The 20860-nt window shown below is 36.4% G+C and overlaps 1 protein-coding gene across 1 annotated transcript in view; it reads right to left on the reverse strand.

The window, feature by feature from the left end:
* Positions 1-20860, reverse strand: part of CLIP4 (CAP-Gly domain containing linker protein family member 4) — a gene marked incomplete at its 3' end in the record, with an annotated part of 60190 nt that overhangs the window by 31799 nt on the left and 7531 nt on the right. The window contains exons 3-9 of the mRNA XM_079721131.1: positions 16470-16609; positions 15606-15699; positions 14337-14507; positions 12516-12634; positions 9061-9297; positions 6512-6647; positions 525-665 (exon numbers count right to left, since the gene is read on the reverse strand). Of these exons, the coding sequence (XP_079577257.1) occupies positions 525-665; positions 6512-6647; positions 9061-9297; positions 12516-12634; positions 14337-14507; positions 15606-15699; positions 16470-16609 (1038 nt within the window). The remainder of the gene's footprint in view (positions 1-524; positions 666-6511; positions 6648-9060; positions 9298-12515; positions 12635-14336; positions 14508-15605; positions 15700-16469; positions 16610-20860) is intronic.

A 20860-nucleotide genomic window follows, 5' to 3' on the forward strand; every position in this document is an offset into this window, starting at 1 on the left:
GGAGGTAAAGACTGACTCAAACCTCAGGTAGAAGTCAAATATTGCCCAGAGAGATAGGGAAAGTATGACGGGAAGAGTGAGAACCATGTACACGAAAGACAGTGAGACGTGACAAACCACAGCTCAACCGCGAAGCAGTAAGAGACTCCATCAGAGAAAGGTCTCTGATGGCCAGTTTCAAGAGTTGAGACTTTTTCTGATAAAAAAAAGTCACTAAAATTCTTGAATAGGTGAGAAACATAAAGCTAGTTGTGTTGCATAAATACTTATCAGAGGTATAAAGTCTAGCTTTGAGGTTAGATTGGGGGTGATAAAAGTATGGAAATAGAAGGGAAAAAAAGGAAGGAACAAATCTGAAAAACGCTTGTCAGGGATTAAAATCATAAACCAAGAACTTTGCAGGTTTTATTAAATTCAGGTTTCACTGGCAGCTAACCAAAAAGTGCGAAGCAATTTAAATATAAGGCATTCCATAGATAAAATTAAAACACGAACAAGATATCAAACTTTCTGGTTTGACCTACCAGTATTTACTTTTGACGTTACATGAGCTACATCAATTTTCTGGGACCTGGTGAGAGGTACAGCTTTTGTAGAAGGAGTGTGTGCTGTATTCTTCCTTCGATCTTTTGCTTTACTTATCTTTGAAAGGGGTGCAAAAATACCTAAGAGAGGATGCAGAATTTTAGTGTTAAACAATTAAAAGCACTTCAAATAAAAGGACAAGTACAGCCATTCAGTAATATAAATCTTTAAGTTCTTTTTTAGTGTCTACTAGGTGCCCTGTAGTGAGAGACAGAGAAAAAGTACGTCTCACTCAGTACTTGCTCTCAGAGAGTTTACGATCTAGTTGTCAAGACTAACTACATACACAATAATTCAAGAAGCACATAACATAACGAGGCACTAAGTGAAACTCAGGGAAAAGAGAATTATAATTCTCTCTAAGTACTGGCAAATAACAGTGCACTATATAGTACAAAAACTATTCCTCATGTCACTTTATCTATAGCGCCTTAGAACATATCTTCTCCCATATTATAGCTTTTTATGTTCAGGTTTTATCTCTCTTCCAGACTTTAGAAGACAAATCCAATACTCATCTCTGCATTCCCACAATGTACCTATCTATAGTGCCTTACACATAGTAGGGACATAAAAAATCTTTTTGAGTATAAAACATAATTTCCCAAAAGGCTTAGCCCTTAGCTTCTGACAACTGACAACAGAAACAATACAGTGTGTGTTGTGTGGGAAGGTATGTGGGGACAGGGGGAGGGAGCTGCCTGTTTGCTGCAGCTAGGAGTATAAAATTCCATTAAAAAAGAAATTTATCCAGGCATAAAATTACAGTATATATAAATATGCACAGACATTAGAAGTAGTGAATATGGACTATAAATACCAAGATTATTTGGCTAAGACATTTAAGAAGAAAAAATAAAGTCATAATATGTACATTATACACTACCATTCAGTGTTTACGCCTAATCTAACAAAGATACATTATGACAAAAATGTAATACATTAAAACAACTTGCTTTAAAATAGGTTTGATGAAATGCTCAAGATTACAAAAAGTGAGTTCTTTGTTTGTAGCTAACAAGTGCAAACTATACTACTTTTCTGCTAATCTTGAAATTCTTTCCTCCATCAGATTCTACAATCCTTCCTCCTGATTTTCCTAGCTCTTTTGACTTCTCCACAATGTTTTCTCTCTTCTGTCTTCCGCCTATCAGATTTTCTATTTTTTTCTCTAAATTATTTTCCTTGACAAATACACACACATGCACACACACACGCACTCAAGCTTGATGATGATTACATCCAGTGTTGCCAAGGGTTTGAAGAAATAAATTATTTTATACTGTGGGATGTAAATTTGTAAAATCTTACTTGAAGACAAAAATTCTGACCTAATTTACTTTATGGCATTAATTATAAGGAAATACTTATACTTAAGAAGTGTGAACAAGGTTACAAACTTACGTTTGTATATTATAAGGAGAAGACAGACTTCAAGAGCCAAAACAATTTCTAGTTTACTACTATAACCAATCATACTTTTGGAAGTTAATTTATGAGAAAATAATCCAAATAGGAGGAAAAGACTGCATACCTGAGTATATCATCACTGCAATACTATAAGTAGGAGAAAACAATTATTTGGCAATAGAATAAATGAATCAACTATGTTTATGAACTATTACATCACTGTTAATAAGTAAAACAATAAAGATTATGTAGAAATATAGAAATATATGAAAAGTAAATCAAGAAAACAAAAATTGAGTTGTATGTTTGATTACATTATGATTATATCTGTGAAAAGTTGTATGTGTGGATATAGGAAGGACTGTAAAAAATAGAAAACCAAAACATATTTATGAGTGCAGACTATGAATTTTTTTCAAATCTGTGTCATTAATGTCACAATAATATCGTTCAATGAATGAACTATATAGCTCTCATTCTCCTTGTTTTTTTTTTCTAATTAACTAAATCATTTGGGAAAACCAAAACTAAATTTAAAGCAATGACTGGATATAATCAAAGCCCAAAGTGTGCACTGTGTATGGGTGAACCTTCCTGTTCAGAATCTCATGCTACTCTAAGTACTGATGGGACTCTCCTCAGATCTTGACATACAATGATAAGGCTTAACTAAAAATAAACACATAAGGAAGAATTATTTTTAAACAGAAGAGTAATGAATTTCTAGATAAACATGATCCATTTTGTTTAACCACAATTTCTCCCAAAACTCCACTAAAATTTTAGTAAGAAATAAAAATGGTATAAACTCTAAAGAAAAAAGAAAATGATAAAAAAGAGAAAAAAAGCTAAAGCTTCCAAAGAAGTTTCCAAAAACAGGGAAAAGGACAAAAACAGAAGAAAGGATGACTCTGAAACTTATAAATAGCAGCAGTGGAAGTTCAAGATGATAGCTGGCAAACTATGGCCTGAGAGCCACATCCTCCCGCAGCCTATTCTTGTACCATTCTGTTGGAATGCAGCCACACCCATTTGTTTACATATTGTCTACGACTACTTATTCACTACAACAGGAGAGCTGAATAGTTGCAACAAGGGACTGTATGGCCCATAAAACCCAAATATTTACTACCTGGTCCTTTACAGAAAAAGTTTGCCAAATTGCATTAGACAACAGAGTATCACCTTCAAAATACTGAAAAAATATGAATTTCAACCTAACACTCTTTATCCCACTAAACTATCATATGAAGTGTAAGGGTAGAAATAAACATATTTCTGGAATGTAAAGTCTCAAAAAATGTACTCCCCATGAGTCCTCTGTCAAAAAGCTACTGAAGGATGTGCTCCACCAAAACAAATAAGTAAACCAAGAAAAAAAAATGACTTAGTACGAACACCAAATCTTTCTCTTCATAGTATGAAGTCATAGATGTCTAAAATTGGAAAGATTCATATATTATTTAAAATATGAATATGAACATCAGAAGATACAGCTAAAGAAGTCAAAAAAGTTCTTGCCTCTAAAGAACAGGTCTCAGAGTAAGGAAGGGCAAGCCAGGGGAGGGTTTAGTTGTTGTTTTAATAAACCTTATAATACAACTTGGCTTATTAAACTAGGTATATGTGTTCACTTTGGTGATTATTAAAAGACATAAAAATAGTATTACCAAATATTAAAAATTATTTAAAATTTTTCATAACTGCCAAAACTTAGAAGCAACCAAGATATCCTTTAGGAGGTGAATGGAGAAATAATGGAGGTCTGTGATACCTCCAGACAATGGAGTATTATTCAGTGCTAAAAAGACATGAGCCATCAAGCCATGAAAAGACATGGAAGAAACTTAAATGCAAATTACTAAGTGAAAGAAGGCATTATTAAAAGGCTATATACTGTATGATTCCAGCCATCTGACATTCTGGAAAAGGCAAAACTATGGAGACAGTAAAATGGTCAATGGTTGCCAGGGGCTGAGGTGGGAAGGGATGAACAGGTGGAGCACAGAGGATTTTCAGGGCAGTGAAAACACTCTACAATATGGCAATGATAGATACATGTCCTTATACACTTGTCCAAACCCACAAAATATACAACACAAAGAGTGACCCCTAAGGCAAACTATGGACTCTGAGTGATTATGATGTGTCCATGTAGGTTCATCCACTGTAAGAAATGTACCCTCTGGTGAAGGGATGTTGATAAAAGGGGAAACTGTGCATGTGTGGGCAGGAGGTATACAGGAAATCTCTGTACTTTCCTCTCAATTTTGCTATGAACCAAAAGCTGCTTTTAAAAAGATCTTTAAAAAATTATTATAAAATTTTTACAATCAAAACAATCTAATATGTGCTAGAATTAATAGATCAATGGGACAAAACAATCCCAAAAAAACATCTTATAGCATTTATAAGAACTTAATGTATATTAAAGGAAGCACAACAAGCCAAAGGGAAAATGACAGATTTAGAGAAAGGAAAAAAAAAACCCAAAAAACTGTTGCTGAAAAGAGACAAATGCTTTGGCTTCTGCTTAGTCAGGGGGTTCTCTGCCTCTCCTGCCCCCCACACCTCAAGTACTGACAGTTTAGCAAAGACCTGGCTCAGACACTGAGCTGGCTCAGCAGGAAGGGCTATTCCCATTTTTACATAATCCAACACATGACCCTTGCCCCACAACTTGCCGTAAAGTATGTAAAAGGGGATGGAGACAGGGTCCTTGCGTATCCATCTCTGTCCTAATCAAGCATGCCTCTCCTTGGAATGATGGGATTTGGGAAGCCACGTGCATTCTGTTACAATCTAAGCATTTCTCATGGCTCTGATTTACATCTGCTCTCTGTGTTGCTAATGGTTTTGATCTTGCCCTTAGTCTGCTTGACAGTTGCCAAAATGAGCTAATAGAGTAAAACTAAACTTAAATTCTTATCCTTATACAACTAACCAAATAAATTCCAAATTAAGCAATGTGGTATTTAAAAATTAAAACATTCAAAAGAATAAAATATATAACCTATAATGAATTCTGGATTAGGAAGAACTATCTACCTTAGCATAAAAGCAGTTATAAGAAATTATAAAGGAAAAGTCTTTTAACTGCATAAAACTACATGTCCAAAAACACTGCAAATGAAGTTCAAAGGCAAATGACAAACTGGGCGAAATATCTGTAATAAATATAAAGGCTTAATATCCTAAAGATGCATTTATTTTTTAAAAACTCATCAGTTTTTTAAAAAGCTAATATCCCAATTTTTAATTGGCAAATAATATGAATAATTATTTCTTGGCAATTGCCAAGATAACACAAAAAATACATGTGCTACAATAGAACATTTTAGGTATTTTATTTCACCACAGTCAGAATAACATGAATTTAAACAGAAATTTTCACCCATCAAATTGGAAAAATTAAAGGAAACTGAGCCATAAAAAATCACATTTTCAAACAATATTTAAAGATTTGAGGAAATTATAATAGGATGTCAGATAAAAATGCAGACTACTTAACTATATATAATCTAAATTTTGTGGAAAAAAATAAACAAAATATATACAGGTGATTTTATTTTTTTCTCCTTTTTTATGTTTTTTAAATCTAATGTAATGGACATTTTTTATAAACAAAAATTTTAATAATATACCCCAAAACGAGGCTCCATCTTAAGTGTATGACAAAAGGAAACTGGTGATTTTGATAAATTCATAACAGCTAGCAAATAGTTAACATTTTGGGGGTGCTTACTAGGAACCAAGCACTATTCTAGGTGCTTTATATATCTATCAACACATTTAATTCCCACATGAACTCTTGTGGTATTGCTATCCTCATTTTACAGAAGAAAACTGAGGCACAAGGAGAGAAAGAAGGTCCCACAGCTGGTAGGTAGAGCAGCTGATTCACACCCAAGCAGTCAGGCTCCAAAGCCCATACTCTTCAACACTGTACCATACTGCCTTCCCTGTCGAGCTACAAGATGAAGTACTGCGCAACCAGGGAAATTAATGTTCTGGGAAAGTACTTCACAACAAGGAAAAATATTCACAACATAGTAAGTGACAAAAGCAAACTGAAATCAATGTGTCAGGGTGTGTGTGTGTGTGTGTGTGTGTGTGTATGAGAGAAACAGAGAATATAAAATAAAGCAAACATTTATCTGAAAAACAAAGAATCATCCCAGCTTAGGAGCACAGTAATAAAGTTGGCCTCACTTGCTTTTCAATTTTTCAAGGTTTTCAACCTCTAGAGCTCTGTATTTCCTTGGTAATAAAGAATAAAAATCCCTCCTTCAGTCATGACACCACCATGAGCAGGATTTAGGAAGGTCTCCAGAGCTAGGTGCCCTCCTAGTAAGACACCCTCTCCCAAGCACAATATTGCTCACAGTAAGAAAAGGGCAGTCGCTTCATTTATTACATAAGTAACCAGGGAGAAAGTTTTATTTAAAAATAATAAAAGAGTAAAATTTTATTATTTTAAATTAATTCTCATTAAATTAGATAGTATCTAACTTACCATATTTGGGGGCACATTTAAAGTACTGGACTTTCCCAACACTTCCATTGTTTTTTCCTTCTGGTTCATCCAACTCAATGCCAGCCCACTGCCCACTTGCAAATTCAGTTGTTCCACAAAATCTTAATGTTCCAACCTAAAGAAAATATAAATCAGAGTAACTTTTGAGTACTACCAGTAATTCTAAGTTTCCCACTCTTGCAACTTTATCATGGAAGTCTTTCAAAAACATTCTCTCAGGGCTTCCCTGGTGGCGCAGTGGTTGAGAGTCCGCCTGCTGGTGCAGGGGACACGGGTTCGTGCCCCGGTCCAGGAAGATCCCACATGCCGTGGAGCGGCTGCGCCCGTGAGCTATGGCTGCTGAGCCTGCGTGTCTGGAGCGTGTGCTCCGCAACAGGAGAGGCCACGACAGTAAGAAGCCCGCGTACCGCAAAAAAAAAAAAAAAAAAAAAAAAAAAAATTCTCTCAAAGTAGACTTCAGAAGAAGGAAAATATTACCAGGGATAAAAAGAGACATTAAATAATGATAAAAGAGTCCATGGACCAAGAAGGCATAAGAATCCTAAATCTATATGTACCTAACAACTGAGCTCCAAGACATATGAAGTGAAAACTGATAGAACTAAAAAGAGAAATAGACAAATCTACAATCACAGTGAGACTTCAACACACCTCTCCATAATCAACAGGCCAAGAAGGCAGAAAACCAGTAAGGATACAGAAAAACTGAAACCTGAAACCAGCTATAAGCCAGTTTGACCTGACATTTATAAAATATTCCATCCAAAACAGCAATACAGGACTTCCCTGGTGGCGCAGTGGTTGAGAATCCTCCTGCCAATGCAGGGGACATGGGTTCAAGCCCTGGTCCGGGAAGATCCCACATGCTGCAGAGCAACTAAGCCCGTGCACCACAACTACTGAGCCTGCGCTCTAGAGCCCACGAGCCACAACTACTGAGCCCGTGTGCCACAACTACTGAAGCCCACGCGCCCAGAGCCCGTGCTCCGCAACAAGAGAAGCCACTGCAATGAGAAGGCCGCACACCGCAACGAAGAGTAGCCCCTGCTCGCCCCAACTAGAGAAAGCCCATGCACAGCAACGAAGACCCAATACAGCCAAAAATAAATAAATAAAATAAACAAATTTATTTTTTAAAAAAAGAGAAACACAGAGAACTAAACACACAAACTCAATCTATACCTAGTACTCTATCCAAAAATTAACTCAGAATTAATGTAAAACTAAATATAAAACCTAAAACTGTAAACATCTAGAAGAAAACATAGTAGAAAATTTCTCAGATATTCTAAACACACAATCCATAAAATAAAATTTTGATAAAATGAACTTCATGAGAATTTAAAACACCTGCTCTTTGAAAGACAGTCCTAAGAGAATGAAAAGACAAGCAATAGACTGAGGGTAAATATAAATGAAACAAGACTGGCTGTGAGGTGACAAAGGTAAACGCTGCTGACTGATATATGCATGTTCGCTATATGTTTCTACTTTTGTATAGCTTTAAATTACTCAAAATAAAAAGTACTAAAATAAAACAGAATAACCCTTCTAAAAATCCATTCTCAGATGTAGAACAGGAATACTAAAGAAGCTGAATATTAATCCAAAGGGGGAAAAATGCTATGCGTTCATAATTTCTTGGTATTTTAGCTCCACAGATAGGACAACGGAAAACTAACAAATGTCCATGAATGTATTCTTGTGGAAGTTGGTAAATGTCATTCTCAGTGTAATAGTTTGTAGCTTACCTTCCTTTTTGAAGCAACTTTCTTAGTAAATCAAATGTTCAAATTTCAGTGTTTTCTGAGAAAAGTGCATAACACTCCCCACAAACCCACCCAGATATTTAGCCGTAGCTATGTTAGAGATTCCACATGCAAGTGCAAATTCCCTGTCCCATTCTCCATACCAAGCTCCCAACTGGCCCCAAAAAGAGAAAAACAGCTCCCCCATATGAGGTTTTTAAAAAGAGAGAAGGGCAACAAGTGAAAGCCACCTGGAAACTGAGGCTCTGGAGAAAGAAGTGTCCAGAGAATCTTCAGTCGGGTAGAGTTGGGAGTCCTCTTTCCCACATACATTTTCATTACCAGGTTGAAATCATATCTAAGATTTCCCTATTTGTGGGATCAAGAAGCCAAACACCCAGGAACAGTGAGGGTCACCTTTGCTCCATTTCTGGGCAGCAGTAGTTGTGGGAGAATCACTACTGAGGAGGGGTGCGAGCGGGGAGCTGCAAGGGAAAACCTGCAGGCTGGATGCCTCTAAGTTCACTCAGCAGCTCCACTATGCGCCACTTTTCTCCCATTCAAATAAAGATGTCTTCGTTATTCAGTTTGAATAGTTTATATTCTTAAATTATGCTTTATAGTAACCGTGCATCTAAGATTCACGTTTCCCTTTAAGTATCCTTCTACCTACATATGGAACTTAAAAAAAGAAAAACTCAAAACCACACTGCACCCTTGGCACATAGGTCACATAATGACCTTGGACATCGCTTTAGAGATTGCAGCTACTGACTCTACCTTCTGTCTTGCAATAACGACACGATCCCCCAGCTTCAGGCCAAGTGACGTCAGCATCACCTTGCTAGTAACACGATCGTAACTTGGAAGCAAGGGCTTTGAGAGATCACATGACAGAGGCACCGCATCAAGCAGCATCTGCTTGATTTCTTTAGCAGTTGCCGCGGCATCGGCCATTTCTAAGGGCATTTCGACCGGGTCTGGGACAACGTCAGCGGGGATCTGTCCTTTGTCATTCTACAAATAAAGAGAAGAGAAATTTTTCAGTTCCTATCTGCTCAGAGCTCTACACGGTCATATAAAAGTATTTTTGGAAAAAGTAAGTTAAATTCATCTATCATTTATTTATTCAAAAATATTTACTAAATTTCTACCACCTGCCAGACACCATTCTAAGTGCTAAAGGCACAGTGAAGAAAACAAAAGCCCCGCCCTCAAAAAACACACAGCCTGGTGAGAGGCAGACTATAATCACACACATAAAACGTGTGGTGTATCAAAGGGTAAAAAGTGGCAGAGAGAACAAAGCAGATAAGGGGGACAGGGAACACGGGGACAGAGATGGCTATTCACACACAGGGGTCAGGGAGGGCCTCACTGCTGAGAGGCACTGGTGCAGAGGCCCGGGGAGGTGAGGGAACACACGGCAGCTCAGCTGGTGGGGACCGAGGTCCAGGCTCAGAGAAGAGCAGGAGCTCAGGCGATCAATGGGAAGCGAGCCCGGCTGCACAGGCTGGAGAAGGCACATCTAGAGACAGAAGTCACAGGACTGCCTGGCTTCCCAACCCCAGACCCGAAACTCCCTCCACTCCCCCAGAGCTGCCACCTGGGCTCTGTGACCTCGACCCATCCTGCCCACTCACGGAGTGACTCAGATTTTAAGAACAGAATCTATAGGTTTGATACTTCTAAAATTGGGGCTGGGATTTATCCTGCAGCCAGCAAAAATGGGCAGTCACAGGCCCACTAACATTTGCACAGTGTTTATATAAGCAAAATCCTATCATATAAATTATCTCATTTGGTTATCACAGCAAGAAAAAGCTTGTGAATAAAACAGATAAAAATTTGTTAAGAGTTTGGACTGTAGCAGAAGACACCAACTAAACAAGTAGGATATCACTACCATTTCCAGTTTGCCAATTAGGAAAATTAGGCAAGGAGAGATGAATGACTCGCTCAGCATCATCTCCGTAATTACTACAGAGATGACACTGCAGTCCATGTCCAGCACCCACCAGACTCTCAGCCCTTCTGCTGCTCTGTGCTGTCCTACCCTCACACAAGTTCTCTTTCTTCTACGGTCCCTAACCAAAAACTCAGACTTCATCAGAAAGATTCCAGACTGTAATCTTTTCTTAATAAGATGAACCAAGATTCTTTTGCTCAGAAACCTTTTTCCCTTTCCTTCTCCTCTAATAATTATCTTCAAATGATCCATATGGATAAAAGAATGAGGCTTTTAGAACACATTTAGTTTGCAAGTGCCTCACATTTTTTATTTTAAAATTCAAGTCAGTTTGGTCCTAAGTAAAAACATGGTAGGAAGACATATTATCAAATTTCTGGGACAGTGATGAACTATTTTGATCCCCGATTTCAAAGAAAAAGTACAAAATGTAATGAAAATACCTATAGTGCTAATCGTACTCTTGAGAAAAAGACAGAGGGAAAAAAACTTTTTTTTATCAACAAACCTGTCATGATAAGTTGTAAATAAGCTATATTTACAATGAATATTTACTTCAGATTTTTAAGTCCTCACCTTTCTAGAGTAAGTCACACACTTCTATCAATTCCTATATAAAATAAAACTTGTTTAAAAAATACTAAATAATGGGCTTCCCTGGTGGCGCAGTGGTTGAGAGTCCGCCTGCCGATGCAGGGGAAACGGGTTCGTGCCCCGGTCCGGGAAGATCCCACATGCCGCGGAGCGGCTGGGCCCGTGAGCCATGGCCGCTGAGTCTGCGCGTCCGGAGCCTGTGCTCCGCAACGGGAGAGGCCACAACAGTGAGAGGCCCACATACCGCAAAAAAAAGAAAAAAAAAATACTAAATAATAATAAAGTAACAATGATATCATGTTAACATAAGAAGGCTTGTTCATGATTAGTTATAGAATTCCATTTTCTTCTAAAGTAGTGGCTGTTAGGGTCTGATCCAAGAGCTACTGCTGACCCACGTGTTGACCGCTTTTTTTTAAAGTATTAACCTCCAAAATTCGGTAATCTATTAATTGTTTGGGGCCTGAATTGGTAATTTACCTCAATGACACACTTCACTGCATCTTACTGGATTCAAAATATTCTCTCCACTAACAGGGTCTTGTCAACAGTTGTACTAGCAAAAGCAAACACATATCACCTTCACACTCCAGCCAAACTGAATCACCATCTCCTAGCCTTTGTGCACGCTACCTGCTCTGCCTAACATGCCTTTCTCAGCTTCCTCCTGTACCTGGTTAATTCTTCACTACGTTTAAGCACTCAACGTCACTTTGGCCAGGACACACCACAGTAAAAGTGACTGCTCTCTCATCTGTCCTCCCCTCTAGACGATATTCTCTCTGAGGACAGAGACGTATTTATTGTTGTGTTCTCCCCGCGCCCAATAAACAAGAGGACCTGAAGGAAGGAGGGAGGGAAGGAGGAAGAAAGGGGTTGATTAAATAATTAATGGGGTTAAACAGAAAGAAAAGTGGCAAAGAAGTAGGGAGGGAAGGGAAAACAGGAAGGCAGAGAGGGAGCGAGGAAAAGAGGAAGGGAAGAGGCTTTTTCTAACATTGCCCACCCCTGCCCCTTCAAGAGAAGGCACGGACCCAATTAAGAATCCCTGCCAGAGCAAGTCACTGCTATCAATGTAACAGAAAAGAACATTGAGAGCCACTTTTGTGAAGACAACAAAATACCAAATGATTTGAAGATTATGAAATTCAATCCTGTGTGTTAACTTTGTAAATGTATAACATTATCCTGAAAAAATAAATTTTTCCTTTAAGTCGATTTTAAAGGTTTACTGCACTGTTAAATATGCATTTTTTAAATTGTCTGAAATAAAACTTCTTTCCAAAAGAATTTAAAATATGATTTAATACAGAAATATAACTTTAATATATGCATTTTTATTTAACAGCTAAGGTTTTATAAATATACCAAAAGCTTAAATGAAAGATACTTTTAAACTCAAAGATGATACATTAAAGAGCATTTTACTTATCTGAATGAAAGTAAGGTTTATAGAGCTTATCAATATAAAAGGACTGGAATTCACTGCTATGCCTTAAATTTATTTGAGATAAAAGTTTATCACCATTACTCTTTACATGCAGCACAAAAATATAAATTATTTACCTATATAAGAGTTCTACAACCACATCCAGATTCAACTCTTTCCTGGGAGATAATGTTAGATGTTTTTATTCTTTTAATATTTTTCACTTTTAATTTAACCTCTTACCCTAAATGCAGGATTTGCTCCATGCTCCAATAAGCACTTCACAGTACCTGCACACAAGTTATATGCAGCAATATGCAGAGCTGTTCCAAAATTAAAGTCACTGCAAGTGGCATCCACATCTGCAATTAAACATCGCAAGTGTATTAACAAAATTTTCAAATTAAGCTAGTATAATGTAAAAGGAGACAGGTTGGGTTTTTTGGGGGAGGAGGGGTATTAGCTATTTATGAGACTTAAACCAACCCACTAAAAGGACGATTCTCACAATGGAACAAAATCTTCATATTACAATCTACTTGACTAATTCTTTTCTTAGTACAATAAAATTTCACTATCAAATGGACTGATATTATCATGGGTTTTCCAACCATCACAAACTAAACTATATTTTAAAGCAATTAATGGCAATAATTCATATTTGTAAAAGTAACTATCTTAACACACTCTCTCATTAAACCTCTTGCATATTTGCCATGACAACTATAATGTAGTAGGGTTTAGGTCAGGGACTAGCAAACTATCGCCATGGCCAAAACCAACTCACCATGTGTTTTTGTAAATAAAGTTTTATTAGAACACAGCCACATAGTCTCTGTGGCTACTTTCACACCACAACTGCAGAATCAAGTAGTTGCAACAGAGACCATGTGGTCCACAAAACCTAAAATATTTACTATCTGCCTCTTCACGGAAAAAAATAGTAGGTAAAACAATGGAGAATTCTCAAGACAGGAATAAATTAAAGAGTAATTAAACATATGCATCATGCTTACATACTGTATTCATTCACAATACTTTATTCAACAAATGAATTTGGACTTCACAATAAGAATGGGAATCTTGCATCTTTTAATAACTTTCAACAAATCATCACGATGCTATACAGGAAATACTCCAGATTTGGGGATCCCATTTTGACTGTTTCTTATAATATGGGTTTAATATACCTCTGGTTCTGCCAATCCTACCTTAATCTAACTACAGCTCCACCATCCCACACCCTACCTACAATTGTAAACAAACTAAGACATGCTCAGGACACTCTCCTGAGCTATTAAAGACACTGTACCACCAAGAGAGGCTTTCTTCCTAACATCATTCAAAAAGTGAAAAAGTAAAAAGGTAAAGAGGAGATGGACAATTATACAAAGCAGAGATTAGAAACAGACACTCTGAGAAATTTATCTATGCCATCTCTAAAACAAGTCTTCTACAAATGGAGAAAACATCGCATACAACTTTTAACTTAAAGTAATACTACTGCACTTGCCCTCATTTTTTTCTCAAAAGAAAACTGCCCCCCGTGAGGACCCAGAGAGGATGTCTAAATACAGGAATGTGATTTAGACATTATGATGCTCAATTTTAGGATAGCATCATCAAGACAGGAAGAAAAAAAAAATGAAAATCTATCCCTTAATGGAATCACAGAATTTCAGAACTGAATGCCACCTAAAATAAATATTCTTCATGATTTCAATGTTTAGCTCTGAAGGTTTTATTGCTCTATTTCTGGCTACACAAGTAAGACAAAAGAAGTATACATAGATTCAATTACACTTTACAAAATCCATGTTATACTAGGGGACTTGCAGAGATATAAAAGGCCAGAGAACACTTCATTTTGTTTCTCTTTGTACTAAGTCTTCTGTGAAAGGGTAGTAACTAATCTTCAATAAAGAAAAGTTAAACTGTTTCTGAAAAATAAAATGGGATTGGAGGACACATGGAACAAGATAGATTAGAAGTAAAAGTATCTGAATTATAATTTTTATGCCACTAATAAAGTATTCAATTAATAACATCTAATGGTGATCTTACAGTACTTGCCTTTTGGTTTAGATGTCTTCAAAATCACTCTTATAAGTTCAGGGACATCAAAATAAGCAGCATAATGCAAAGCATTCATATTTGTCCAGCGACTCCGCAAACTAACATCTGCTCCCAGATCAATAAGTTGAGTTGCAAATTTTACAGCTGTATCAACATCACCTAGAGAAGGTTTTCTAAATTATTTTTCTTCAGTACAAATTCCAGTGGATGGCCATCTACTACCTCATCTAAAAAGCCAATGCAAACAGCGTACTGAATATACACTTACAACTCAAAAAATGTAACAAGGAATTTATTCTAGGAAAATAATCAAACCCAAGGGTATAGATAAACACTTGGCTGTAAAGATGTTCATCACAGCACTTTTTATTATGAATAAAATTTTGAAACAACCTAAAAGTACAATAATAAGACACTGGTTAAATAAATTATGAGACATCCATATAATGCAATACTACAGAGCCATTAAAACCAGGGCTACTCAGAGTGCACTCTGTGGACCACTGCCAGTCCCAAACTGTAATTCATACTTTTTATAACTCTTTTCTTTTTCCCTATGTAATCATTTCTTCTGAATAAATTAACTTAAATGTAATTTTATGCTTTTGAAAAATACTTGGGCTTGTATTTTATTTCTTTATCTCATTTTTCTATTACAAACTCATTTTTATTTTATTTTACAAAAGTATCAGTCCACGATGGATTGCAGAAAGAAAAAAAAAAGAGTCCTTCACTATCAAGTTTAAGAAGCACTGTATCAGACTATTGAAACAGGGAGAGATGTTCATAATATATAATTAAGTAAGAGGCAGGTGTAAAAAATAGTAAAGAACAGGCGAATACCAATTTCGGAAACTATGCACATATGTTATGTATGTAGGAACAGACCTTAGACAGACCTAAAAACCAGGTCTGTAGGATTGGGATTGCCTGGAAAACAGAGCATGGATTGTCAAACCTTGCCATAAACTCTCAAGAAGGTTCCAGGTGTTACCAGTTACTCTCACCTAGCAAACAGGCTGGCATGAAGCCTGTTCCAGAAAAGTTGGGAGGTACCAGGAGATTATAAAGACTCCCTTGAGAAAAGGGAGGAAAGGCAACAAGGTGTGTGGAAGACCTAACTGAATCCTCGCCTATTCAGGGAATATTATTATCATCAGCCAGGTGCCCTCCCAGGGACTCTGGTTGGCATAAACATAGTTATACAAGCACAAATACAGATGTCTTAAGCCATTAACAGATTCACCACACACTTACCAATACCATGAGCTCCAGATTTGCAAGTATAGTGTAAAAGAGTCATATCTGTCAATCCATCTCTGTCATTCACGTTGCAACCTCTCTTAAGAATCTGAGGAAACCAAGGAAGATATTATTACAACATAAAGTCTACTGATTTCAAACCAATGCTGGGAAACCAAGTTAGTCTATCTTATTAAATTAGTTCTCAATAAAATGAGTAGACAGAACTGGCTTCTCTTAAGGATAAATTTTAAGTCTGTACCCTACAACAATAATGAAAACTGAACTTGTCACCAGACGGAAGGAAATTCTTAAAGAGTATTCCAAAGTAATTTGGCACCCCAAATATGTTCCTTAACCTCTCAAAGAACAAGCAAATTTCCTTTCTAATGGGAGTAATGGTATTTTAAAAAGTATAAGCTCCCTCTTCTTACAACATGACAGTATGCTGGTCAAGGAACCCAGCATTATTCTTTTATCCCTCTTCCAAAAAATCAAATATTTTTAAAAATTATATTTAAGGCTAGATCTTTACCAAGCCACCCCAAAGTATAGATAAATGTGAGAGTAATCAAATCTCCTCATGAAAATATATTTTTAAATTTACAAAATCAACTTGTACAAAGAAAGAAGGCTCCCTCTGCTCCCACCAGGAGTCAGATGTCAGAACTCCAGATGCAAGGGAGTGAGGAGCATGAGGGAATAACGGAAAGAACGTACAGTGCTAACTCACTGCTCCATGAAAAACTATGAAGAACAAGCATCAGCATCTTTAAAAGGTTTCCCCTTTATCACCACCTTTCCATTCAGATGGGGGGAAAAATCTATACAGTTAACAATCCTAACAATACAAGACTTAACAACGTAAGAATGCCTCACCTCATTTCCAATAACATCAATATTTTGCTGGACCTGAGGAACCCACTGTCTTAAAATGGCAAATAATTCTGATACAGAAGTTTTGGGATCGAAGAGAATTTCCTGGCATGATGTATCATTAGGATCAAAGAAAGAAAACTCTGAAATTTAAAAGGTGTAAGTTAAATTTATTAAAATTTCAAAATAAATATATTGAAAATAATAAACAAGACCAGGACTCAAATGATACAAATATTTTTAGGTGCAGAAAAAGTAGATTTACCTTAAGCAATTCTCAAAACCAAAGTCAGGATCAACAAAAATTATGAGGCATTTCTGAACTACTATGAGAATGAGATTTCCATGCATCATACTACATCTTATCACAAATGAAACAAAAATCTGAGCGTACTGATTTTAAACGCTGAACTTTCCAAGAACTTCTTCTGAAGCACAGAAAATCTGTCAAATTTTATAGGTATTTTCACCTCTCAAAACATAAACATGTCATGAACAGTAGATCCACATCCATGATTAAAACATACATAATAGAAATATGCCAAAATCTCAACAGTGTACTAGAACAATGTGTAATTTTAAGTATTTTTTTTACTTCTCTGTTTTCCTTATTTTCTATAATAAACAGGCATTACTTTGAAGCCTTGCGACAGAGTGATTGGGTTATTTTGGAGTATGTATTAGTAAAGACATGGAATACTAGACACAATTGAACATGATTTTAAAATCTTTTAAAACTTCCTTAAGATTCAGAGAGAACAGATCATCCTATGGCTAGAGAATAAAAGAGAATAGAAGAAAATCAGATTCTACTATCTTGAACAATCTATAAGAAGGTAGGGAATCTAAAAAACCAGAAGCATCTAAAGAAGAGAAGCAATATTTGCTGAGTGCTTACGATTTACCAAACACCTTACAAATCTTCCCAGGCACCTGACCTGACAGGTATTATTATTCTCATTTTGCAGATAAGGAAACCAAAGCTCAGACTAAATAATACTTGCTCAAATTCACACAGCTAGTAAGTGGCAGATGTGGGGTAGAAAATCAGGTCTGCCTCCAAAGTCTATCTTCTTTCCTCTATTATGCTGTCTCCCCAAGAGAATTCACTACTGAACTCAGATTTTAACAGCATACATGAGTAGCAGGATTTGTGTGGGGTTATTTTCTTCTTTGTGTTTTTATTTATTTTCCAAAATTATACTATGTACACACAGCTCTTACTTTTAGAATCAGGGTAACTGAACGATGGAAGGAGAAGCACAAAACCAAGGACGTGTATAAAAGTAGAGCAGTCCATCAGAAGAGGATCAGAAAGACTAAAACTAAGAGCATATGCTATTCAAAATCTCAGAGAACAAAATGGTCCTCTACAAACAGAAGAGTCAGAAGAGAATCAGTATGCAACACAGACACCAATTTCTCAAAGATTTGGGTGTATTTCCTATAAATAGCAGTTTACTGGAAATTTTTTTTTGGTCTAATTGATTCAGCCATTCAATAAACATTTATGGATCAGTGACTTTTCTAGGCATTGGGCATTTCTAGTAGAGAAATTCCTAAATATATACCTAAACAGACTCTTCTGCATGTGTCTACAGGAGACATACAGGAATGCTTATTCTAGCATTGGTTATAATAGCAAAATAACTGGGAAACTGAAACATCTCTCCATAGAGGATGTATAGAAAGTGGTATATCCATAGGATGGATTCGATGCTTTCTTACAACTAAATAAATGAATTCGATATCTACATTATGAATTGATAAGGATAGGTCTCAAAAAACATACTGATCAATAAAATAAGTTGAAGAATAATATACAACATCTATCATTTCCATAAAATTACAAATACACAAAATAATCCTATATACTGTTTATGGATGCTCATATATGTAGTAAATGTATAATTAAATGGTCTGCAATATTCACACTAAATATAAGATGGTGGTTGCCTCTGGGGAGCAAGGAAAATGGAACCAGAAAGGAAAATGGAGGGAATTTCAACTTTAAGGTTTTAATTCTTATAATTGAGAAACAGGAGCTAAAGGAAATAAGATACTATGCTAATAATTATTCTTTCTGATGGTGGATATGTGTGACACATGTTTGCTATCACTATATTTTCTGCATTTTTAAATGACTTCCCATTTTTAAAAAATGAAACACAATGGAAAAAGAACATAATAACAATAAAAGTGCCAATAAATGTGTAAGGCTTATTTAAAGAAAATTGAAGTGGTGGGTGACTTAAATGGAGAGACACATCATGTTCCTGGACTGGAAGATAAAATATTTAAGGCTGTCAATTTTCCCAACAACAATTATTTAAAATAATTTCAATTCTAATCAATCAAAATTTCACCAAGATTTATTTGTGGGAGGAGACAGACAAAATTATTCTACTGCTCATCTGTGCCAGAGCTTCTCAAACATTAACGTAGATAGGAATCACCTAGGGATCTTGTTACGATGTAGATTCCAATCCAGTAAGTCTCAGGTTGGGGCAGGGACTGCATTCTAACAAGCTCCCAGTGATGCCAATGCTACTAGACTAAGTACCACGTGATGAGAAGCAAATATCTAGACAGTAAATGTAAGAGAAATAAGCAAGAACATTTTAACTAAGAAGAATAATGATCAGAGTAGGGGGTAGGGGACACTAGCCCAATAAATACTAAAGCATATAATAATGCTTCTGTAATTATATACTGAGATAATGACAAACAGCAGACAGCTCATTTAAATACTAATGATAAGATGTTATAAAGTGTCTAATAGGTGCCAGGGACTGTTCTATGCACTTTACATATATTACCTAATTTAATCTTCATGATAGCCATATGAGGTAGGTACTTTTTTTTTTTTGAGGTAGGTACTATTATTGTTCTCATTTTATCAAAGAAGAAACAAAGGAATAGAGAAAGTAAGCCATTTGCCCAAGATCACACAACTGTTAAGTGGTTGAGTCAGGATTGACCTATAATCCAAACTCACCTATAATCTTAAACTCTATGCTATACTACATTTTAACAAATCTAACTACACCCAAATTTTAAGCTTCCACACAGAAAAAAAAAAAAAGTTTTAATCAAAAGAAAGGAGGTGAAGGGTAGATGGGGAGGATACCCCACCAAGTCAAGATAGAATAACAGGGACCATATTTGTTCTTATTTCTGAAACAACCAAAAAACAACAACAACAAAGGAAAGAGATGAAATGAGGTTTCCAAGACACTGGACATCAGTTAATGAAAGACACAATCCCTAAGAGACAGGATACAAACAAGTGAGTCTTACAACTGCCCCCATGTCTCTGCCCTGGGACTTTCCAGATTTCAGCATGGAGAGAGGGAAACCAAGAAAAAGCCCAGCAGACTCCCTGAGTTGCAGAGACAAAGCTGAGAGCCCAAGGAAATAAGGCAGCTAGAGTTCACAGGGCAGTGTATCAGACAGGAGAGAGATGCAAAGCAAGAGAACCCCAAAGATCTGAAGAGAGTCTCCCTTGAGTATTAATATATGCTTCTAAGGAAAAACCTGAGGTAAGGGAAAGGACCATCCAAAAGAATTAGAGGGATTAGTGCCCAGTGATCATACGGAGACTAGAACTGTGCTTGTTCCCGCTAAAAAGAGTGAGAAAAAAATTCATTGGCTTTGGGTAGAGTACTCAGTAGTGAGGAGTAGTTAGCCCCAGATTAGCATTGCTCCAGAACCACCTAACAAATCATAAAGGCAAGATCTGAAAAGGTCAAACAATTTCCAAGTAATTTAACTGCAACCCCGAACAAAGTTCAAGAATATTTACAGAAACAGAAAAATATCCAGCACCCAAAATTCACAATGTCTGGCATCCAATCAAAGACTACCAGGCCTGCAAAGGGAAAAACGTGACCCATCATCAGGGGAATAGTCGATCAAAACAGATCTAGAGTTGACACAAATATTATAATTAACAGAAAAGGACATTAAAACAGCCATTATAACTGTATTCCAAATGTTCAAAAGGTTAAACAGACCCAAGTCAAACTTTAGTGATGAAAACTACATCTGAGATGAAACTACACTGGATGAGATCATCAGCGGATTAGACATTGCACAAGAAATGATTAACGAACCTGAAGACATAGCAATAGAAACTACCCAAAATGAAATACAAAGAGAAAAAGAGTTTTTAAAATATGAAAAAAAGGCATCAGTGAGCTGTGGGAAAACCTCAAGTGGTCTCATATTTGTGTAACTGGAGTGTCTGAAAAGGAGGAAGGGCAGAAGAAGTATTTGAAGAAATAATTATCCAAACTTGATGGAAATTGAAACCTACAGACCCAAGAAGCTTCACAGTCCCCAAGCATAAGAACATAAAGAAAATTACACCAGGGCACATCACAGTAAAACTA

Source organism: Hyperoodon ampullatus, assembly GCF_949752795.1.
Source record: "Hyperoodon ampullatus genome assembly, chromosome: 15".
In the NCBI taxonomy this organism is placed as follows: Eukaryota; Metazoa; Chordata; class Mammalia; order Artiodactyla; family Ziphiidae; genus Hyperoodon; species Hyperoodon ampullatus.